At 39.6% G+C, this 25,417-nt stretch overlaps 1 protein-coding gene across 12 annotated transcripts in view; it reads right to left on the bottom strand.

Annotated features, from left to right (window-relative positions):
• Positions 1-25,417, bottom strand: part of MECOM (MDS1 and EVI1 complex locus) — a 459,726-nt gene that overhangs the window by 14,664 nt on the left and 419,645 nt on the right. For 4 of the 12 annotated variants that reach the window (XM_084639161.1, XM_084639171.1, XM_084639162.1 and 1 more), the window contains 7 exons: positions 24,859-25,006; positions 22,701-22,857; positions 16,648-16,791; positions 14,851-16,207; positions 12,675-12,762; positions 8,353-8,379; positions 178-344 (listed from right to left, as the gene is read on the bottom strand). In XM_084639161.1, coding sequence (XP_084495287.1) covers positions 178-344; positions 8,353-8,379; positions 12,675-12,762; positions 14,851-16,207; positions 16,648-16,791; positions 22,701-22,857; positions 24,859-25,006 — 2,088 coding nt within the window. The remainder of the gene's footprint in view (positions 1-177; positions 345-8,352; positions 8,380-12,674; positions 12,763-14,850; positions 16,208-16,647; positions 16,792-22,700; positions 22,858-24,858; positions 25,007-25,417) is intronic. The other 8 variants (XM_084639165.1, XM_084639166.1, XM_084639167.1 and 5 more) reach the window with 8 other exon arrangements.

The following is a 25,417-nucleotide window of genomic DNA, read 5'->3' as shown; positions in this document are numbered from 1 at the left end:
AAAAACAAAACACTGTTTCTATGTTTGACTGAATAAAGAGCACTTTGAAATACTATAGACCTTCCATGATCTCTATTAATCATCCAATCAGGAGTAATTTCTAAAGTAAACAACAGCGTCTTTTGAAAGCAGAGAGGAGATGTTAGGAGACCCTGTCATGATTAGCTCAGCAATTACCTGCAGGTATAGCGTTCCTTGCCCTTCCTCAGGAGGTTTTCTGGTAGGGCACTCGGTGGGGCTCGGAAGTTAAACATGGAAGGGACAGATTGTATGAGTTCACTAGCTTCTGGTTTCAGGGCACTAAAACTCTCTAGTTTTTCAGCCATGTTTTCTATAGCTGACATCTGCAAGAGGAAAAGGAAAAAGGAAAACATATCACAGTGAAGGTGCTCTTTTTCTGTACAGATAATTCGAAACACAAAGAACTCCATTCAAAAAATGACTGTGCATAGAAAACTATTTTGGTTTTTCACTCTGTGAGTAGGACAAAGTGATGGAAAACTATGTTATCACAGTTTGAATAACACAAGTAACTTTTACTGACAGTAGATCACTCCGCAGCAGTGATGACGTTGTACCTGACAGTTCCTGTTCATCTAGCAGATCATGTTTCCTAATCTCTGTACATGCTAATAAATAACTAATTCTACATGAGAGCTACACTAATTGGTATGAAGGCTTATAAAATATTTACGTTCAAATACTTTTTTTTTTGCACTACAGTGTAGATTCCTATGCTTTTCTGCTACATTGTTTTAATGTTCTTGCTCCTATAGTAATTATTTGTAAACTCTGTATAAGGCAGATCCTACACTTGGGCTTGATCAAGTAAAAATAATGGGTGATCTGGAGTTGTCTTATGGCAAGGATTCTTGTTCCCACTGAAATCAGCTGGAATTTTGCCACTAATTTGAGTGGGAACAAGAACTGGCTTTACATGCACATACCACAAAAAGGATATGCTGTCTAAAAAGGATCACTTGGAGAAGCTGGGTCTTATTGGAAAGTACCTGTAGCTGGTAGCAGAAGGATTCTTTTTAAGTTAGCACCTGCAATTTTCAGATATAAATCTGACCCAGTGTATACACTATGATCTTGAAGATAGCAAGTCACATTTGGATTTGAATTACATGGTGTAAATCCAGAATTAAGTGGAATTACACTCTCTAATCTAAAGGAGGGCAGAATTAGCCTTATAGGCCACAGGTGTTTACAAGCCTGATAGATCAGTTCCCATTAAGCAGGAACTGATATATACTGTGATCTCTTGGCAAAATTTATTTTTTCCCCCACTGTTTCGGGATTTCTTTCTTAGCGTTCTAATCTCATATGCTAGCTGGTTTGACTGCCCTCGCTCCATTCATTAAAAAATATTCTATAATAATACTCAAAAAGCACGATGGCCAACTTTTTCAAAAGTGATTTTGGATGCCCAAACTTAGACACCTTAAAGGAACCTGATTTTCAGAGTGTGGGTGCTCAGCACTTTCAGGCCACTTGAAGATGTCTCAGGTTTGGCACCTCAGAAAATTACCCCAAATCATCTGTCACGTTTGGAAACCTTGGCAACACTGCAGAGTTACTGTAGAACATGGTAACACTTGAAAATAAGAGTTCCCTCATCTCATTCCCCCCTCAAAAATCACAGTGCTCCAACTCAAGATTATAAGAGGAATGCCACTATGCAGTCTTCTGAGAAAACTGACAGAATAGAAGCTAAAGAAAAAAGCCTACACATTTTACAAAGAAGGAGAAAGTTACTTTAAAGCTCTTAAGACTAATTCTCCTCTCTCTTCCCACAACATAAATAAAAAAAACATTTCTAGTGAAGTCAATGGAATTACACTATCCCAGTGTAATAACCCATGTCTGCCTCATTATCCAGTGTTTAATAGTAGAGCTTACTACATGAGTAATGCCACTGAAGCTAACTGATACTAAGGATGAGCAAGAGTTGCAGAAGAATCTGATTTGCCTCTCACACAGACTGGGGTAACTCCACTGCGTTAAGAGGAGATACTCCTGATTTACATTGGAGTAAGGGAGGGCAGAATCTGGCTCACAATGTGCAAGGAGATTATTTTTCATAATGCAACATAGGATTAATAAAGTAATATTCAAGAGACAGAATATTTTTCATGGAACCTTCCTCTAAAGTCTGTGGCGCAATTGGTCTGATTTTGATGCTTTTGTTACAAAAAAAATTATTGCTTGAAATGACTATTCATGTTCTGGTTAGCTCAGGGTTTTTGGGTTTGTTTATTTTGTTTTTCCCTTTGCCTCATAGCCTGCCCTCTCATTTCATGCTCAGACTCCTAATGCGCACTACAAATTGCAATGTACAGGGTACCACTGCCAATTTGCCAAATGTCTTTCATCAGACATGGTGCAAAAAATCACAGAAGGAAGTCAAGATACATTTACTTGTCAGGCAACGAATGTGAAAGCATTGAGAGGCAGTAGGGGCTGTAAGCTCTGGGGTTTGATTCATAATCACTCAGCTGCTAAAACATTCTCCATAGATGCAAGTGGACAGCACATTTGTCAATATGAAGGATTTTGACATGTACTGATCACAGGGCTGAGATATGTAATGATGCTGCTTCTGGGATAGGAGGTAATTCTGTCCCAGCAGAGCAATGTCATTATCAACCCATACAGCTCAACATCACGATATATTTATTTTGATACCTCTTCATATTCTTCTTTACTCAGAATCGATTCTTAAAGCATTTATGATTGTATTTCCACTGCCTTTAATTCCTTCTAATTGTTCCTGGCAAGTAACCATTCTGATATTTACTATTGCAGAGAATAGATGGCTTGAATGAAAAATAACCTTTGGCCTTCCGGCTGATTAGCACTGACAAGACAGTGCATGGGTTATGATAGTACATATTTATGGTGAAGAATAATAAGTGCATTGAGGAGGATAATAAATGTTTTTATTTATGTACATATAATACTCAAGTCAGTTTCATTATATAGGGGTTTTAGATCAATTTTTGATCAAATCAACATTTTTCATGTACATGGATCCCTACAGTAATATATTAAATAAACTATTTTCCTATTTACATTTAAAATGACTTCATCATGCTTAGTATCATTGTTTTATTTGCAGCTTTGGGGCGTGTTTCTGCTCTGGCAGTGATGTAAATCAGGACTAAGTTCACCGATGTCAATGGGGCTACACCAGTGTGAGGTCAGAATCGGGTCCTTAGTTTCTTATTCACAGAAACCACAAGCACTTCCAATTACTGAAAAGCAATAACAGCTTTTTAGAAATACATGCCCTGCCCTAAGAATTACTACAGTTTTTTTTAAACAATGTAGAATGTAGTTACCTTATGTGGTTTATATTCTTAAAGAAACGCACCATCTCCAAGAGGAAATATTAAGTATTTGGGGTCAGATCCTCAACTGGTGTAAATGAATATAGCACCACTGAAGTCAGTGGAGTTACACCAGTTTACATCAGCTAAGGCTATAGCTCCCAGAATCCAAACAATGCACATTTTTAAAAGGTAATAAGGAAAATAATGACTATTAAAAGGCGACTTTCCTTTGCTTTGCAGCCAGCCAGACCTGAACTAAAGTAGGGATAAAAGTGAGGGAAGGGTAAGCTATTAACTCCCTTCCTTCCTCTTGCACATATACTTCTTTTCCCATTTGTATTCCTTCCACTCATCACCGAGAACCACTGAAGCAACATAAACACTATCAGTGAATCCTTCCTTTCAGCATCTTAATGCTGGCTATGGTAGCACTTTGCGTCAGCTAGAAGGAAGGGCTGTGGTTTCCCCATCAGAGCAGATCCTCTCCCCCCTGCTTCCCCCCCCCCCAAAAAAAAAGCCCCTCTAAGGCAGAATTGAGGATTAGAGGATATACCAGCAATGTAAGGTCAGAAAACATTTCAGGAATGGCATAGTTATCAAAGTAGCAGCCATTAGAAACTCAGGAGATTTAGAAATGATGTTAGATTTAAAATAAAGCAAACCACTTGAAAGCACGACAGTATTGGGAATTAGGGAGGGAGAGAACACCCCACCTTGCATTAGTGTTGCATTGTCTGTGGATCCCCAGTTGACCTTGATGAATCAGCTCCCCACTACCTCCCAGGTACTTCCTGCTCCTCTAGATTCCACACTTTGAGTCCTAATCCCCCTTCCCCAGCTTTGCTTCCCTATAGATCTTCTAAAGTCCACAGGGCCTCCTGTGATCCATAGTAGATCCCAGGGAACCATGGGCCTACTCTGGTCCGCTGTAGCTCCTGCAGCCCTATGTCCCCAAAAATAGCATGTCTGAATGACTTCAAATTCTCGTAACTGATCACTGGTCTCTAGCCCTTCCTTTAAAGTGGAAATTCTTTTTCTGAGTAGTTGGGACGCTCCTGGCTAAACATATAAAATAAATCTCAGCCTTAACAATGGAGAGGCTGCAATGATCAGTGAAACACTGATCTGCCAGCAGGGTTACTTAGCAGAGTTACTTATGACAGGCACCCACCCTGGGAGGTTAGGTAGATAGTTACTGGAACAGGATGCACTTCCTCTAGCCTGTGGTATCAAATCCAAAATCTCTTCCCACACCAAGATGCTCCCCTTCCACAACTTAAAGATAATATGATTCTTTAACACAAGGCTGCCCAGGGCAATGCACCACATTATAAGTGGAATGGGTTTCTGCAGCTCTTTAGCCCAAATTCTGATCTCTCTCCATTCAAGTGAATATTTAGGGTTCAGTTATCCCATCAAGGTACAGACATACCTTGGAGGCAGTGAAGAGCCAAGCCACCCCCAGGTGAGCTCTGGGAGGAATCGTGTCTCAAGGAAGCACAATTGCTTCTGGTGCTCCCAGGAACAAAGGGGGAGCACACCTATCACACTACCTCTCTGGACAATATAGTATGTTTCCCCCTTTATATCTGGGGGCTCATCCAAAGCCCAGTGAAGCCAATAAGCATCTTTCCAATTACTTCAATGGGCTCTGGAGCAGGCCCCTGAGAATGTTCACTGACCAGTATGAAGCACAGAGCATGGCCCCACACTTTCCACCTCATTTGGCTTGCACCCCAGTTCAGGGTAAGAGAGAACACTCCTTGTATTGAGGGAACACTGGCCACTGCATGGTGGTGCAGTTGTCAGGACAGGAAAGGCACAATCTCACTCTTAATGTAGAATTAGTGTAATTTGTATGTCTACAGAGCAAGTTAGCAGAGGAGGTAAGAGAGCGAGAAGATTGCATTACATATTTTACATAAAGTTATTGCCTTATGGACAAGTAACGTCTGCTCCTAATCTGAGATCAGTGAATGGCAGTATTTTATAAAGAACTGTAATTTTTTCATTTACATATATGAGAGTTGTTGATTCTATCTGAATCCAGATGTCTGGAAAAGGAAGTAGCTTTACCCCCACCTCCCTCCTGGTCCCTAAGAGGCTATTAACTGCATACTGACGCAAACCAATATGTAGTCACAATTCCCTAGCGCTGACCCAAAAAGGCAGACATTACCATAATCGGATAAAACAAGTATTTTTAAACATTTCAACAGGCTAGATATTATCAACAAGGGTCTCAGACATTTGTCTTAAAATTTATTTGCAGCAGCAGAAAATCAGTGACATACATAAAGGAGAGTTTCTTTAATTTTTTTTTTAAAAAAAGGATAACCTGATAGTATGAAATGATCTAGAAACTAGTGTCAATGAAGTGCATGACCTAATTTTTAGTTTTACAAATTAGACTGCTTAATGCTATTATCATAAAAACAACTGACTTCATGGCCATAACTCATGGGAAAGGATTGTACAAACGTTTGTTTTCTATTTTTATTCGTCTTATTTAAAGGAATCTCAAAATCCTGATGATTAAAGTTCAGCAGTTCTACCTTCCTACCCCAAACTATAATGATTTCTTAAAAAGCATGACTTTCGATCAATTTGTTGTACTGCAATCCCATACCTCACCACATCACATTCATGTTCATGACCAAGAGACTGAATGACTACATTTTGTGAAGTATCAAGTAAAGACCAAAATCTGATCTCAGGTATACCAGTGTAAATCCAGAGTCTCCATTGATACTGATATAGCTGATCTGGATTTAAACTGATGTAACAGAGAGCAGATCTTGGCCTATAACAAACACAATAAATGAAAAAGCATGGATAATTCATCGCAAAATGTGTTTCTTAGTTATTTGGACAACTATTTTAATTGTTTATCATAATTCTTCATAATGTTACTGCAAATGCTGTCCTAATTGAAGATGTCTTTATAGCACACTGCCTCTAAACTTTAGTGAGCAGTAGGGACAGAGTGCCAGTTTTTGGGATGGAGATTGAATATATTGTGATCCATTCAAAATAGAGTGTTTCCAATTGATCTGCACTATAGGATTCATGCCACAAAGTGAAAAATAACCTTAAATAAACTTAAAATAGATGAGCCAGGATCCCATGAATTGAGATATACAGGTTCAAGCGACACATTCAAACCCTTCAAATTGGAGACAAAGCCATCCATAAATCAGCACTTTCTCCAATCAGTTTAACAGTATGCTTTCAATACATATTGTATTGCAGCTGTTCAACCATCATCATGGCCAGAGGACAAAAGAAAAAAATAGTTTGATGACATAAATTTGGGGACAGAGCCAACATTAGGGAGAGAGGGTGGAAGAAAAAGAATGTACTGAGATTTTTTCTGTTGCATAATTACCACAATACCACGCTGTTATTTTAAAAGTGTAGTGGAACCAGAGTGCATCATACAAGTCACTTAATCCTCCCAACACCATTAGATGGCACCATTTTGAATTCACTCCACTGAGGAGAAAAAATGTCTGGGGCCACCTGTGATGATGTCAATGTTGCGCGGTCTATTTCTGTTTTACATCTATTTATTGCCTGTGGCCAATATAAGATTTCAAATGGGAAAACATTTAACAACTTCCACTTAAATTGTTTTTTCCATGCCAAATTATAACAGGTGAAATTCATCCCTTTGAATGGGGCCAGCACACAGTGCCTGAGTTTCTCCAGTCCTCAATTCCTTAAAACAGGGTTCCAGTTCAAAAATAGGGTGTAAGTGATGCATAAGCTACGTGCTGGCCATCTGCATAGGAACTAAATTCCATCCATTCGGTACAGCATTTTCAGCCCATTTCTATCACTAATAATACTTCATACATAGAGCCTGATCCAATGCCCATTGACATCAGTCTCCGCTTTGAATGGGAATTATATCAGGCCCTGAAGTAGCACCTTACATCTGAGGACTTTATGAAGATGAGTAAGTATCCTTATTCGCATTTTACAGATGGGAAAGAGAGGGATTAAAACCCAGATTAACAGAAAGTAAGACTAAGGTCCACAAGTATTTTTGAATGCTTAACTGAGGTACTTGGGTTCTAAATGCGTATTTGGGCATCTAACTATTCATTTGCATGTGCAAATGCCCCCCCCCTTCTTTTCTTTTACACTACTGAAGTCGCTCTGTTCACAAAAGTAGGCATGAAAAAAATTGCCTGGATCTCAGGCCACATTTTATGAAAATCTGGCCTTAGTCTTGAGACAATATCTCAAGTCACAGTGAATGAGCAGAAGAGAACATTGGTTTCCTGACTCTGACTCTCCTATTCTAGCCGCTAAACCATGATGTCAGGAGAATTCTGGGCTTAGTAGTTATTGGTTAATTGCAGCTGCTGTAGGGGCAGCAAAGTAAGAACAAAACATTGTGTTATTTGGGGGTTATAAAAGTAGCCAAAAGAGTTATTTGGATTTCCATACCAATTTGGTACTGGATTTAAATATGAGACTAAAGGAGGGGGAAAGCTTACTCTCAGTTTAACCCACTGATGCTCCTGTTCTCGTCAATGGGAGTTATATGTGCCTATGTGAAAGAAGAATTGGACCCAAAGGCCCAAATCAATGTGTGTTGTATCTGTGATGTAAGGGCTGAATTGGGTACGTTAAAGTCTAGAATCCAGAGGACTTTGATCATCAGATTATAACACCTGTAATGGAGGTAAAATTTGAAGCCTAAACTTTCAGCCTGGAGGCAAATGTCTTGTAGCCTCACTAAAATACAACCAAAGGGCCATATGGACTGGTGAAGTCCTTACTTAGGCAAAACTCCCAGTGCCTTCAATAAGAATAGACTGCAGGATTACATAGGAATAAGGCCAATGTGACATGGCAAGATATTATCCGCTACAGCTATGTCATTCAGTAGGAAAGCATGTGGCATATTCCATAACTATGCAGAGGGTTATCTTTCATGTTATGCTTTTCTTATGCAATTTATTTTACAATGTTTAAATAAAAATATAAGCAAATAACTTACCCAAGTTCTTTGATCAGGCAATTGGAACTGGGAGCAAAATTGAAACAAAAACAACACATTATTCCTGCATTGGAACCCTTATTGCAATCAATCTATTGTGAAGTTAGTTAAGGTTTCACAGTGAGTGGATTGTTTGCTTTTGGGCACACTCTACCTAAATGCAATCTTTGAAGTGGCAATTTATTGCAAAATATGACCAACTGACCTAGTCTTGTACAGATTTAGGGCCCTAGGCTTTATGGGGAATTTTTTCTGAGCAGGGACTGTGTAACGACTATAGGAATTGTACCTTAATATTTCTCTCTCTGTCTCTCTCCTCTAGTCTAAAAATCTACGTTAGAAGCCTATCCCATAGCTCTTATATCATCAGATTACAAGGATGCAAATTAACCTCTTGCTTAAGCAAATGAAAAACTCCAGGCAATAAATGTAGCTATAAAAATAAGTATTTGTAGAAGAACTGAACTATTTGAATTTATTTCACAAATGTTTTCTACAGAGACAATTTTACCCTACCATTAGAAGGTGAAAATACATGGTGGAATCTGCAATTACATTAATAACCTGGGGACTATAAGGATACCCACAAAAAAAGTTGCTCTGCTAATTTGCCTTTTTTGTACTAAATATTGGGTCAAATTCTATTTTGGAGTGCAGGGAGCGGTTTCCACTGAAGTTGATAAGAGGGCAGACTTTAGCCCTTTATGATTTGACAGGTTGTGCAATAGCATTTTTATTTTCATTTGCTGTGTTTAAAAATGCACATTACACTCAAGACTTCATGTCACACCATCTCTTACAAGTTAAGCAGTCATCCCTAGCACCCAGATACATGATGAAAATGAAGACCAGCTGTTCCCATGTATTCTTTCTATTGCACAATCAGAGCCTGTATGAAAATGTGTGAATTGCTATAAATGTACATCATTTATCTCACTGAATAAATACTCTGTAACAGAGTACAGCTAAAGAAATTAATACAAATTTTAATATGGCCTCATCTGATATAACTCGGGAACACCATTTTAAAAAATTATAGGGTCATTATTGATCATCCCTCATACATGGTACAAGGGGACACTTCTTAGGCATGGTAATACTTTACACAGATGGATAATGATTCTCACTCAGGCCAAAGGGCAAACGACATACAGACAAATGGCATTCTCACACTACGTTGAGATCTATGGGGACAAGTGAGCTTCGCTTGCCCATGGTCCCTTTGGTTCTCTCAGAGCAAGGCAACCCATCTTGCCATGCTGCCATTGATTTGTCTCCCACCATCCCACACCCTCTCTGAAATATGGAAAAGCCACAATTATTCCTCATTTTATATAGTGCCATACCTGTGCACTAGAGGCATTAATAAAGACACAATTCCTGCCCCCAAAAGTTTATAATCTACTTCAGAAAATCTCAGAACATGAAGCTGGCCAAAGAAGGGGACAGGGAAAGAAGAGACCAGGTGTAAAAATAAAGAGAGAGAAAAATCATATAGGACCGGACCATTTTAAATAGAGATTGTGGGATCGGAACAACTTGCCTAACTCAGTCATAATTTATGATGCTCTAAATGACAACTCCTCCCCTAGCCACCCATAGCATTGACCTCCCACACTGCAGTCATGGAAGGGCAACAAGAGGTTGTTTGGGGGGAGGAGATACTACAATATGTTTGCCTTTTGTCACTGTGCACTTCCTCTCAGTTTTTCATGGGTTTTCTAGGGGGTTTGCTCCTCCTCTTACCAGACAGTGGAGAAGAACGCTTACCCCAATATCATTAAAATGTTTGGAAATCCCAGGCTGAGTTCTCTGCTAGTGTAAATGGGTGCAGCTCCACTGACTTCAAAAAGTTTCCCTCATTTATACCAGCAGGGAATTTTGCAAGATCCCTGTGAAGAAAACACTAATGGTGAAATCCTGACCCCATTTAAGTTAATAACAAAACTCTCATTGACCTCAATGAATCAAGATTTCACCCTAAATGCCTAGCGCATCCTCTCTTGAAATCCTATCTCTACTGTATGCCTTTAACTCCCTCCTCCATCTTCCCTCCTCATGTGTTATTTATTTAGATTTATGTTGCACTATATAAAAGCCTGTCCAATCCAAACCCTGGGTACCTCTGACAAGCCCTGAAGAATACATTCATACATAACCAGACTCCATCATTTACCTACAGCTCACAGTACCCTAGCAGCAACATAAATATACTAAAATGTGATAAACTCCTCCAGCAAAACCACCAGAGCCCCCTCCCCATTTCAACTGAGCTACACAGATTTATGCAACCTGAGGACCTAACCATCACTGAATTTCTACCAGGCAGTTCAACACCTGAAATGTTCTCTCTGTAAATGTATTATAGTTGTCTATGAGGCTCCTTAACTACTCTGTTTTTTTTTCAAAAAAGACCTAGAAAATGTATGCCTACTTTGTCTTTGCAATACCACCAAGTCTCCCATCCTGCAGCCTGAACCTGTTTTCATTCACTTATTCATTCTAAAGGCTGAGAAGGAGGAGAAGAGATAGTAAAGGCCCTTTGTTAAAACATTCTGAATTGAGATTACTGGCCAGATTCTGCTCTCACTCGCAGCAGTACAAATCCAGAGGGGAAGCTCAGTGGAGTTATCTGGGATTTACACCACTGTGCCTGAGAGCATGGTTAGGTCTTTTCTGTGCATTGATTGTTAGTATCACCTGCTATGAAATGGAAACTGGAAGCACTTTCATAAAGAGATTGAAAAGGCTGTCTGGTTGCCTTGCAACTTTGGTAAGTATAGTACTTCAGTATATTCTGTTGAAACACTATCAGGTTGATTTTTATTGTAATACTTAGTGTTTAGCATCAACTATTCCCTTCATTTCCTACACCGTCAGTACATTAGTGCTTTTCTTCCTTTTCCAGCTGTGCAAGAACATTGCTCTCATGTATCTATGCTAAAGCATGGCAAGATCTGTTCTACACCGAAGCCAAAAAAATCCCACACTTGAGTAACTGAGCCTCACGACATGAGGTAGGTGCGTACTCATTATTATCCACATTTTACAGATGCTAAATTGAAGCAGAGAGTTTCCATGGCCTACGCAAGAGCTCAGAGGGAGTAAATATCAGAGCAGGGAGTTTCTTACTCCCCTGTCCTGTGCTCGAAGCACTAGACCAACATGGGGAAGTGAAGTGACCCTGTCAGACTGGCACAATACAGGATAAGCAAGTGATACAAGGTTGCAAATAATGCAAAGAGTTTTGATCCAGGCTATCGTTAACCGTTTCTATGCCACGGTACGGATCCACAAGGTTGAAAGAGGCATATTATTTTCTTGACACAGCAAATGAGCAGCAGGACATTAAGCATATGACCAAAGAACCACACAGTCGCCTCATCGCACAATGTTAGCTGAAAGTCTTCAGGCATGGAAAGGGGATGTATTGCAAGCACATATTATTTCCAGTTATTCTACAAAGTTACTGAAACCATGGAGTTGCTCTGTGGTGAACTGGAATAGGAGTGTTTGTACTGTGTCCTTTCTGAGTGTCTTTATATATATATAAAGGCTCTTTCTATATATATATATATATATATAAGACACTCAGAAAGGACTCAGTACAAACACTCCTATTCCAGTTCACCACAGAGCAACTCCATGGTTTCAGTAACTTTGTAGAATAACTGGAAATAACATATATATATATATATAGAAAGAGCCTGGTCTTTATAAAGGCTTTTACTTGGGGTGCCCAGATTTGTGGGCCCCACTATGTATCTGCAAAAAACGGCAAGTGGAAATGTTATCACTGATATCTCCAAATATGCAGCTGTACCTACACACCCTGTGCTTAAACTTATATATGGCAACATTAGTGCCCACAATTAATTACAGGGAGAATTACTTGAGGGTGCAAAACTGAGCAGCAAAAATAGAAGCCACTTTTCAATATCAGGTCCCAAATTCCATTGTCTCTCTGGGTATTGCTTAGAGATGGGCACAATGATCCCTCCATTGCCATTGGCCACAGCGGGGAGACTGCAGAAGCACAATTTGGTAGTAGCACATCTTGTTTGATCCATTCTAATTTTGTGGGAGAGGGAGCTCTAAAACATACATGTAGCTCAGATTTGGGTCCCACTACAACCAGAACATGATGGTTTAGCTGCAAAACATCATGAAGAACATGCTAATGTTTTTCCACCACGACGACATTGGAAAAATTGTGTGTTTTAGGAAATCCAAAAATAACTCAGACTGCATTCTTTTCTCTGCACCTGCTTTGAAGCATCAACAGGATTTGTTTACAATATTGAAATTCCAAAAATACTTACTTGCGGATGAAACAAGAATCCTGGGGAAGGTCTCAAGTACTTTTCCTTTAAAGCTTCAAGTGGGTCAGTTAACTTTCTTTTCTCTACTCTGTAAATGTTAAAATTGATTTGCTTGTGATGAATCAGTCTTAGGCATTAATAACTATTCAGCTACTTATGTTTAAAAAAGTCAACAATACATCAAATAATTGGTTTCTTGGTGATAATGGTAAACGATAAGGAGGTACAGTCATCTCTTGATTTGTGCATGCAACTCTCAGGAGCACTAATGAGAGTTGTGAACATCCATTAAAAAGAGATTACACCATTTACATTGGATATAATCCCATTTCAAAAGGCTGATACTATTGATAATAGAAACTGATGACTAACTGCACTGAGCCCTGTTATCAAGAAATAGGGCCCGACTACATTTTCCAAACACAAGAAAAGCTCTCATTGACACCAATGGGTGCTTTTCATATTAGGCCTGCAGAAAGGGACCCTTTGGAAGCTCATCTTCCTTTGTGAGGAATTTAAGCCCTGCTCTTGCCAACCGCTCCACGTGGGCACAGGGATGCCCTTGCAAAGAGAAGTTAGCTAGATCCTGGCCTCGAGAAATGTAGTGAATTTGCCACAACAGAAATGAAGGCTACGTTCAACTAACTGTGTGGCTTTGAGTAGTGAAATAGGGCATCTGATCGTTTAAAATTAGTAAGGCATTTTAGTTCCCCCTGCATTTTTGATCAGTAGTTTAAATTGTATCATTTATCAAAGGACTGATCCTGCATTCCTTACTCAGACATAATTTTCATTGGCTTCAATGGAAAGTCTGCCTGAGTATCAACTATGGGACTGGCCACATGTTATGCTGGTAGCATTCCTTTACTATTCCTTCACAAATTGCATTATCATGCACTGCAGTACTGTATAACAGTAAAAATTTCCACTAATTCAGAAATGATAAATTAATATGATACAGGAAACCTGTGGCCTAATACCTATACTGCATACATTAAACCATCTCAATAAGTAACACAATGCTAACACTGTTCCTTTCTAATGTATACCCTTTATCTTATGCCAGAGAATATTCTATGAAATTTTTGCCAAAAGCAAATTTTTGAAAGATAGTAATGAATTAAGATCATTTGTATTACAGTAACTTTTGATTTTTAACAATAGTCTCTTTGTGAAATAGGCCATTTAGATTATGAACAAATAGTTTTTATGGCTAATATTTCACTACTCCTATGTTTCCCGTAGATTAATTTAGACATATGACTACAACTAATTACAGATATGCAGGCAGAGTATCAAAGTGCATACAAGTGCTGACGTACACAAGACCTGTGGTGAAATCCTGGCCCCACTGAACTTAATGGCAACATTAATGGGAGTTCAATGGATGTGAGGATTTCACCCCTGATTTCTAAGGGCTTGTCTACATGGGGAAAATGGCCTGGAATAGCTATTGCGCAATGGCGCTACATGTGGACATTCTGCACTGAGTGTTCGCATGGGGAGTTAGTGTGGAATAACTATTGTGCTTTAAACTCACATGCTAGCTTATATTCCAGTAGCTTCCCTGTGTAGACAAGCATTAATATCTTGGCTCACTTAGGACCTGATCCTATTCCCACTAAAGTCAATGGTAAGACACCCATTGACTCATGAGGTGAGATCAGACCCTTAATGCCCACATATTTTTTTGTTTCGTTTTGCAACCAGGCACACATTCTTCCTTCACTTACACCCGCACAGCCTCACAGAAACTGGTGGGTTGCTCTAGTGTAACTGAGAGCAGAATTTCAATCCTCAGTACCCACATTCCTTTGACCAGTCAGACCAGATCCAACCCGTACTTGCGGCTGTCTGCTACAGCAAGTGGAGTGGAATGGTGCAACCAAGAGCAGAATTTGGTTCAGATAATTTTTGAAATAAATGCTATTATGGGAGTAGGGCATGGGGTGTAGTGCTTTTGAGGAAAAGGGACTTGTAGTAAAAGAATTTGAAGAACGTTTTCAACTATCCAGCATTTGTGCCATCTCATTTCTGGATAAGCAAATGTATTAAATTACTGCATATTTTAAATGACAGTGCATGAAGTGATCCATCAGCTCAGCAAGTTACACAGGAAAAATCCTGAAAGTGTTAGCTGTGCTCAAGAAAGCTATATTCCATTAAAGCCTGTTACCTGTAAATGGGATCCATAAAGAACGGAGTGGGCCTGGCATGTTGCAAAGAAGCATCAGTTGCTTTCCTTGTTTCAAGGTCAGCTCCTTTCTTTTCACCAAAGACATGGTTTTTCCGAGGCTCGGCTTGTTTTGTACCACTGGCTCGACTTCTGCTGCCCATGCTCAGATCTAGTGGTTGATCCTGGCTTGTCACGGATGGAGCTGCTGGCTTTGAGGTTATAGGAGTAACTGGCTTCTCCTCCTTACGTTTAGTGGTGAGGTCAAAGGGAGACTCGGAGCTTCCCTTTGGGATCTTCTTTACTTCACTTGGTGACTGAGGTTCCATTTTCAAAGGCAACGGTCTCAAGTCTCTATCAGGAAATGGGTACATTGATTGAGAGAATGCTGGAAAAAATGGGAGGGGAAACATGGAAGGGTAAGGTAAAGCTCCAACTTTTTTGTCTTGCAGCCCCACAAGTCCTGTTGAACCAAAGTATTTTTCAGCAATAGAAGCAATAGCCTTTATAGAATCATTCACTGCTCCTGACACCGCAGTTTGCTCCTCTAAAGATGGTGAGAAAATGGAATGACTGCTGTATTCTTTCTTATTATTTATTGAAGCCAAATTCTGAAGAGAGCTTACTTTGTCTTTGAACATTTTACCATTTTCTTTAAATTTCTCTTTATCACTTTCAATGTCACTTTCCAGATCAGAGCCAGAGGTGGTCTCCAGGTCACTGCCACTGGGAGTACTGACATCATCAAGGTCACTACTCTCTGACTGGTCACTGATTTTTTCATGCGGCCTCTCTTCAGAGGACCTCTCTGGTTGAAGCTCCACTGGCTTATTTTCACCTACAGAGGGGTGCTTATTTAGTGCCTTCAAAATATCCTGTGTAGCTGGCAGTATCTGAGGATGTGTCAGGAGGGGACTTTGACTTTTGTTTGTCTGGTCTGTGCTGGGTAGTCCTTTAACAGGAGAACTAGCAGGTATCAAAGGTGGCCTGTGGTACAAGCCTGAAGGAAACAGACCGGGGAAGCTAAAAGAAAATCCAGGAGCTGTTGGAAAGGTAAGACCAGCAGGATGCCTATTGGCACCAAAATAGTCAGCAAGGCCCGGATTTGCATGATTCATATTAACCATGGACGTTTTATCCATAGCTGGGGTTCCAGGAAGTGAAATGCCTTGGCCAAAAAATCCTCCTGCTGCAAAATGATTCTTGCCCTCACAAAATCTCCTGTGTTTATTTAAGGAAGATGTAGTGCTGAACATTTGTCCACAGTCTTTGCACTTGATTTGGGTTCTGCAATCAGCATGCATGCGCTTATGACGACAAAGGTTTGAAAACTGAGTATAGGATTTATGGCAGACCTCACCTGTGTGTAAACAACAACAACAACAAATCTCAGGCTTTATGATAATTTCCCCTTTCCCCACCCGAATTTAGCAAAGAAAACAATTTGTTACCCCCAACATGTCAATTAGGAAGCCATAGGGAGAAGTCTGTGAGCTTCATCTGGGTGCACAAAACAAATGAAAACTCATTTTACTTTTTCCAAAGCAAGGCATCCAACCAGACAAATGTCTTGAGACAGCATAAAGAACCCTCCCAACAAAAAATAAAAATAAAAATCCCTAAAATACAAATATTTCCTTTTCACTTTTCACAATACTTGTGTGGCTTACAATGTTTTAAAGTCATGATCATTATTATCATTTATACTCAGTAGCACTCAGAGCGCCTGATCAGAATCTGGCCCCCAATGAGCATGGCACTGTGTGTACAAACTAAGGCCCTGATCCTGGAGACACTTACACATCTGAATAGCTTTATCCACATGAGTACCTCCATTGATGGCACCGGGATTATTCAAATGCTTAAAGTTATTCACAGGCATACGCATTTGCAAGATCAGAGCCACAGAAGTAGACATAGTCCCTGCCCCAAAGGGCTTACAATCTAAAAAGACAAACAAGATATATGAAGGATGGGGGAGAGGGAGACAATCAGATATATACAAGCACATATAACTATTAATAAACCCAGTGTTTTGAATTTACAAATGAGATGCTAATTACTTGAAAGCCTTGGCATTCTAGGCTGTGGTTTCCAGAGCAATCACAATCTGGTGCCTGGGCACATATGTAACCTTCTCTATTTTCACATACAGTGTTAGTGGGATTCATATGGTCAGACAGAGTTACAGTTGCTTTGGAAGCCATAACGCTTAATTTCATGTCTCATGTAATTATAATCATGGCCTTAATGTTTCATAATGCAGTTTATTTGCGTGTCTCTTTCATGTGAAAAAACATACCATATTTCAACAACTATTTCCTCAAAAAATGCAGCTGTATTTATTTGAATGTCTGATGGTCAAAACAACTTGATGGATTTCCTCAAACTCCTTTGGGACAAGAACAATTTCAGCTCAAAAAAGGAACATTTAGAGAAAGCCTTAAACCCTGGAGATTAGGGGTTGCAATTTTGATCTGACCAGCCTGATCTATACTACGACATTTTGCATGTCTGAATACAGTTATCAACAATCACATTCAGTGACATGATGAGGAGGGTGGTATAGTGGCCAATGTAGAGTGAACCAGATCACTGAAGTGAACGGGATTTTGTGCTGTTAGCAGGTAAATGTCATATAATCACAACTATAGGGTGACTACTGCAAAGATGCAATTTCCTAGTTTGTGAAACCTTGTTTTCATGTCATATTGAAAGTGCACAATTACTTTGATTTTTCTCTCCTTTAGGAACTTTATTGAGCAAGGCATTGGGGTAGAAAATAGTGAATAGAAGCAAAAGGCTTAGCAATTTTAAATTCCCTATTAGAGAATAAGATCTAGACTTCAATCCTCCACACACGTAAACATGAGCAACTTCATGCATGTGAGTGTTCCCATTGAACTCAGTAGAACTACTCATGTATGTAAAGTTACTCAAATAATTTGCAGAATCAGGGCCCTAGTCTGTCCTCAGTAAGAGGCTTTTCCTTGCAATTTGGAATTCATGATTAGAATAGGAAAGATCTGTAAGGGAACTCCAATAAGCTTCGCTGAGGCCTACAGAAATCTGACCAGAAACCTTGTTTGAAAGGAGAAAGTCTAGGTTGTCATTCATTTGGAAGGAAGGTTGCTGTGGTTTGACTTATAGATATTTTAGGTTTTATTTGTCTATACAAAGTTTATGTCCCTTTTTGACTGTACTTTCACACATCATCAGGAAGTTTCCAGAGTTGTGCCATGCAATGTGTTGTATTTGACACTTTCCTGGATAAATAGAATGTAATGCTAAAGTTGCTGAAACACAGGTTCCACCAGTAAGTCTCATGTGTTAACACTTCATAGTATTCTGCTTCTATCAGTAAATGTTCTAATTTGTTCAAAAACAAAATTAAGCAATGTTATACTGCTGCGATAAAATTCTCTCTCTCTTCTCCCCCCACCCCCCCCCCCAGGGAAAAAGCATGTGGCTACACTTTGACTTAATATGCACTATATCTTAAGCTCTCATCTTTCACACATCAAAGCCACACAACAATTCACATTGTGTATTCTGAGCCCTTTTTAACAATCATTTTCATGCTTTGAGACAGGCTGACATAATTTACAATGGCTCTATTTTAAGCTGGTAAAGGAAACTGAATTGAATGTATCTCATCCTGCAGTGTTGGTTCCCATGAACTATAATCACGTCTTCTAACTTCCACTCACACCAATGCCTGAGCTAACCTTCCTGCACTTCTAAACCCCTGCCCTTGAGAAACTTGACCACTTGTTGTCATGTCTTAACTGTTTACCTCTTTAGTGGGCTCTTCACATCACCGCAATAATAATTCCATTGTCTAAGGGCCTGATCCTGTCAGACAAGTTTTCCTATTCATGCCTCATTGCTATCATTGGCATGGCTCAAGTGGGAAAAGTTTGCAGGATTAGGCCCAAACACAGGAAATGTGCAATGCTATAATTCAGGAAGAATGCCTGTTACAGTATATCAGTTGGTGTTCCTGTAAGATAGCTTCATTCACAAAGAAGATTATAGATTAAAAAAAAGCAAAGTTTTCCTACCATGCATATTAGAATGCTTGGTTTTCTCTTGCTACATTTCCCCCCCTAATTTGGGAACCAGATCCTAGTTAATTAAGGATTGTAGGACCAGCCATTTATTTGTTCGGATATAGCACATTTAATTGACATTTATTTGTTATGCCTCATATAGGCAACATATAGGGCCCAATCCTGCTTCCACTGAAGTCAATGCCAAAGCTTCCATTGATCTTCATGGTACAGAATCAGGCCCACAAAGAAAAGTTTAGGGTTGGCTTGTGCAACGTGTGGGACCAATCAGATAAGCGAAAGTAAATTGGCTACAATTGTGTGAATAAATGCTAACAGCGAGAGTTGCACAGTCTAGCCCTTGGATACCATGAGTCAAATCCTTATCTACTGTAAATCAGTTTAGCTTCACTAAAGGCAATGGATCTACGCCAATTTACACTAGCAGAGGATCTGACCACATATATTTCATTCCAAAAAATATATTTATACTACTAAGTACTTTTACAAGACCGATATGTACTGTTTTAGGGCTATATACAGATGCTCCCCGGGTTATGCAAGACCTGACTTATGCAAATTCACACTTACAGAAAAAGTTCCATAAGCCGGAAATAGGATTTTCGAGTTGCGGAAATTTTTGTGTAATGCACAGGTATACATTTCCGACTTATGCAAAATTTGAATTATGCAAGGGCTTTCCAGAATGGAACGATTGCATAAGTCGGGGGTGTCTGTATTGCCAAATAATTATTCTCCATCAGTACACTCAAAATTGAAGGGAACTGAAAAACATTGTATTTCCATGGAAAAGCAGAAAAACCCAGAAATCTTCCTACAAGTTATTGGTATCCTTGCAAACTATTAGAATGTGTGCAATTTAACCTTTAAAAGGCCTAACATGACTTTATACTCCTCTTTAAAACAAACAAAAAATTATTGAAATCATGCAAATACAAGCAGCTAAAATATTCAGATGTATATTATTATAACTCCATCCATGTAAGTAAGAGCCATGACAAAGGACTTGCCTTTGGGACCATAAAACATAGTCTATATAAATAGGTCTCCCCTGTGCAAAATTCCTCTTGTATTTAAAATACTGAAGGGAGAAATGGGAAACATTTTCATAGGTAATCTGCTGATTTATATGGGCTTTAAAGAGTAGCTATGTTTGGCAATCAAACTTTGGACCCAACTCTGTAATCCACACTCACCAACGTAATCTTATTTATGTGGATAGTCTTACTGAAGTCTATGTATTACCTAATGCTGTTGAATTTTACACAGAACACCCCATTGATTTTATTGGGGAATCTGCACATAAATCAATTGCACAGGATGATCCAATGGGCTTACTTACGTGAGCAAGAACTATTCCGATGAGTTAAGGTTACATGATCTAGCCCTTTGCTTTCTGAACAACTTTTATTTCCAAGAAAAGTTTTGCTTAATATTTAGATGGAGGGGATTTACTGACTTTAATAGCTTCCATGTATTTAGGCTATAGAAGCTGGATTTGACTTCTCCAGTCAGTTTTATGGTATGCTTGGTTTTCTATATCCTTACCTTTACTCTAAGCAACTGACATATAGCTACGGCTTCCCTCTTTGCAAGTTTTATCACTCTGTAGACTCCCACCCCTAATACAAACCACAACCCTCCCATCGCACCCCTCAAGGTATATTAATTCATTTGATGTGTAAGCGTACTCTGTACTGGAATTTTCTTAGAACCAAGAAATTACCTAGCCGTTAAGTTTGCATATTTTCTGCTTATTAAACAAATTACTGTAAGTACTATTTTGAATACGTTCAGCCTATTATGGCATGTGGTTTCTATTTGGAGATTTTTTGAAGGCAGTGAGTAATTATCTTACTGTTGGTGAGTTTTCACTCAAGCTTGGGCAGTATACTGTAATAAGAGACAGTTGCCATAAACAGACTGGTAGGGCAAATCATGGTGTGTGGCCTTGTACTGGGAAACAGATATCTACTTTAAGTGACTTGACCCCCAACCCTTCAACACTCAGAAAGGCCTACCCCAACACGTGATCTCTACATTCTTTTGTTCTGTAATTTCATAGCTATTATCCATAATTGTTCTTTAGTTTTCTGTCCATCACACTTTGCATCTGAAGAATAACAGTTGATGTTTTGATTTACCAGAGATCACTGAAAACATTAATGGAAAGCATTTTACATATGATTTCATTTGAAAAGAACCATAGTTCTATCTGGAGCATTTGATTCAAAAGCAACTGTAACTCTAGTGCTCAACTAGTCCTCCATGACAGGAAGCCATTGTTTTCTAATTATTTCATTTCCACTAATACAGTATTAATCTGAAAAAACCCTCTGTGATCCTGGGTAGGGAAAAATAATTAAACAACTGCTGTAATTGTGTCTCGTTAATTAGATATTTGCTAGCTCAAATAAGTCTAAACATAAATAAATAAATAAATAAATAAATATTTATAAATAAATATGAACGAGTCCACTGGGCTTACAAGAACATTATTACTCATGCTGATGTATTATCAAGACCCAAAGCACATGTCATAGAACCATTAAACTGTTCCCTAGGTGAACATATGCTGGGTGTTCCAATATACTGAAGAAGTTAATACCAGAACTTTTGAAAGCTCATCACTGGTGGCTCAAACTCCAAAGCACAAGTCCCTGTAGACTAGTATGAAATTGCAGGTTTGCTTCCTCTCCCCATTAAACTAGCTTCCAGTCACTTGACTTTACACCTTTGCACTGTAATTATCTGGATGCTACAGATCTCCAGTGTAATTTAGAATGCTTTAGATTGGTCCTAGTTTGAAGTAGTCACTTTGAAAAGATGGAATGAAGCCACAATCAGTTTGGAAGAAGCACCCGGAAAGAGTTTTTGGCAAACTAGTGCTGAAAACAGGGAGATGGTAATGAATTAGGGCATTGAGTATATAGGGGCGAGGATTTTTAATTGGCTTTGAGTGGAATTTGAGGAGAATGAGGTGTGATTCAATGGCCAAAGGAGAAATATTTCTCTTTGATTACCATATAGGAGAGAGAGTCTCCTGAAGCAGTATCAAATATCCTGAGTCCTGATGCTGCAGCAGGATCTGACTGTGCACTGCAACCGATGCAGTCAGTGAGACTGTGTGGGTGCAAGACTCTTCACTACCATGTCCAGATGCAGGAATTAGGTCCATGGAGCAAGTACATGTTTTAAAAAGCTTGATTTCCAGGACAACTGTTTGTCAAGGCCTAACAGTTTCCCGTTAATACTTAAGACTGGGATTTGCAAAGGAGCCTAAGGGAGTTAGGCACCCATCTCCTACTGAAAATCTATTGCCCTTACTATCATAAGCAAATCCCAGCCTAACGGTGTGAACTAATCTTGTAGGGAAACCTCATGAGCATTTCCAAAGCAATGTAGATTTTCAGCATCAGATACCTTTGCCTGTCTCGCTTAAATCCCATAACCCACTGAGGCTTTTCATTATTGACTAACTATATTGTCTCTGTCAAATCCTTCCCTGAACTGCTCTTTGTGTCCAGGGGGAAGGGGAAGATATTCCTGGGGAAACAGGTGTATTACAGCGTTCAGTGTCTGCTTGGAAAGGAATATATAAAAACAACTCCATGTATTGGACTATGAATTACATAGCCGCTCATTCAGTAAGTCAGGGCTTAAACCTACTCCCAGTGGGAGTTTCAACAGAAGCAGGACTGGGCTGCCTATTTCCTGATTATGTTGCTTTTTTTGAGACGAGACAGACATTGAAGTTTAGACGTTTAGTTGAAGACTTACATATAAAGGGCTTGACACTGCTGTGGATGTGCTTGTGCTGTTTAAGGCCTGAAGAAGTAGCAAACGTTTTACCACACTCTGGACAAGCGTGAGCACGAGCCCCAACATGCTGGGAACGAATGTGCCTCTGAAGGTTGCTGGGGTCCGTGAAAACCTGCTAGGAAATGAATACTGATTAATCAAGCAACTTAACTGCAGCAAGGGAGCCAGCAATCACAGATGACTCCTACAAGACCAAAACTGTGGTTTTGTTTTTTAAAGGCTAGAAAATGAAACAAAAACGACCTAATATTGGCTGGTTAGTATGACCAGATCTTGCTGCATTGAAGTTTTGACATTGGCTTCAACTGGAGCAGAATTGGGCCCTATGTTTTACAGGACTCGCTGATTACTCTTTGGAGCAGTGACTTAGGCAGGGTCTTTGTATAGTGCTTGCCAAAATGAGGCTGCGACTTGGTCATCGTCTCAAGGCACTACTGCAGTATAAATGCTTTATAACAGTAATGAGTGACTTGTATCAAGGAAATCCTGACCCGCAACCTAGTATCAAGGATGCACCTTCAGCATCTAGCTTTGTCTTGCTACCAAATAAAAAACATGCTCGAGCAAGTTTTGCTTCACTGAACTTAAGCAGACAAACTCCCATGGATTTCAGGGAAGCAGGAGCTGATAACAGTTTCCATAGTGTTATGTAGGATTAATAAAATTATGTATCCAGGAAATGCAAAAAGGAAAAGCCACCCACTCACACAAAAAACTAAAAACAAAACCTGTGGAATCATAAGAGGGAAATAATTCCTTGCTGGTGTGGTATAAAGAGAGCTGACTACAGCTATGCATGAATAGTCTATATAATGGGCCAGAGTCTCAGCTGGTGTAAATCAACATTGCTCCATTGGAGACAATAGCTGGGGACCTGGCCCATCATTTCTTCTTATTATTTATCTTGCAGTAGTGTCCTGAGGCCTCAATCAGCATTGGGCTCACCGTGCAAGGTGCTGTACAAACACATAGGAAGACATGGTCCCTGTCCAAGAAAGCTTAAACCAGTTAAAATAATACAAACTGAACCTAGTACAGAAAATAAAGAACTAGACTGCGGCCATATGATCGGCGCTGATCAGAGGGCAGCATGTTGTAGCTCTGGCCCTGGAGCAGCTTGGAAGGAGGACTGTGTCTTACAGAGCTACAATCTCCTTCCTGGTTCCCAGATACCCTGGGGAGGGAGTAAACTTGCACTGCTCACCTAAGGCACCAGCACAGGTAAGCTTCCAAGTGGGTTGAAGGAGCAGAGCCACCTACTTCCCACCCCATGTGTTCCCTCTCACCCCCTTTGCACAAGGGGGACATCTAGTAGCCCCTTGGAGGCTAATTTCCTGCCCGTGCTGCTACTGATCACCTGGATGGCCAGTGCAAGGTAGTCAGGGGGATGCCTTACACACTCACATTACCTTACATGACTGCGCTATCTGAATCACAATCTGACTCAGAGAATGAGAAGGAACATGAGTCCATCCCTGCATTTCTAGCAGGAATTCCTGCTGCATGGAGGTAGATAAATAAAATGTTACCCACTCCTTTTAATATATACTAGTTCTTTTAGCAGGCCATACTGATTTGAGGGTTCACCTTTCAAAATATATTTACAGTTTCCTGAAATTGGGATAAGACTGGGGGGTGGGAGGCAAGGTTCCACTCCCATTCCCAGAAAAGATGGATAGTTCTGCTAACTTGCTTGCAATAGTTAATAACCTTGATGTCATTAGGCTACCAAATCATTGCCCATGTAAATGGGTGAAGTACACATTCCTCTTGAAACTATTCTATCTGTCTGTAAGTTCCATCCCTCACAAGGGGCTGAGTATTGACCTCAATGGATGGAGTGTGCGCTCAACTTCCTTCACGGTCAGCGCCTGAGTGAGTTTTGCATTAGGTCATCTTCAAAATCATAAGGGCAAGAAAATGAAAATATTTTAAATGAAAGCTTAAATCCTACAGAAACTGATGGGATGGCTAGAGAAGGATTGGTATGACCTCCTGTTGAGTATTGGCTGAATCTGCTCCTGACCCCCGGGTTTCCACACCCAAAACTTGTTATTATATCTCATAAAACACATGATACACAGAGAAAGGCCAAATATCCTACAAATTCCTGTACCTTGGCACAGTTTTCACACTCATAGTGCTTTCCACTGTCATGTGACATTTGATGACGTATCAAATTGGACTTCCAGTTAAAGGCCTTGGGGCACTGATCACACTTGTACTCTCTCTCTTCAGTGTGGGACAGCATGTGCTTCTCTAGGCTGTGAAGACAACAACAGGCTTTGTGAGGTCTCAACAACACCTAAAGAGGAACCCAGTTTTAACAGTGATTTGCAGCCCAAGTTAGATATGAAAATGAAGCGTCAGGAAGAGAAGTAATTTTAATAGATCACATAATTATAGAAACTAGAGGGGAAAGACCTAGAGAGCCTTATTCAGAGAAGTGCAACTCCTTTTGAGTTTTGCTCACCATCTTTCAAAATTAGGGCGATAATATTGTCTCATTGGAGCTCATCTCCATGCCAGAACAGTACATCTCCTCGTGTCTTGGCCAGCCACTTTTTAAAAAACTATTTATTTATTTAGGAAGCTTTAACAAGTGTACAAACCCTTGTCATGTAAATAGCAGAAACAAAACAATCATTACAACAGTTAGTTTTTGTTTAAAGCAA

The sequence above is a fragment of the Lepidochelys olivacea genome (assembly GCF_965140295.1).
Source record: "Lepidochelys olivacea isolate rLepOli2 genome assembly, chromosome: 9".
Classification (NCBI taxonomy): Eukaryota; Metazoa; Chordata; order Testudines; family Cheloniidae; genus Lepidochelys; species Lepidochelys olivacea.
This window is presented reverse-complemented; position numbering and strand designations above follow the sequence as displayed.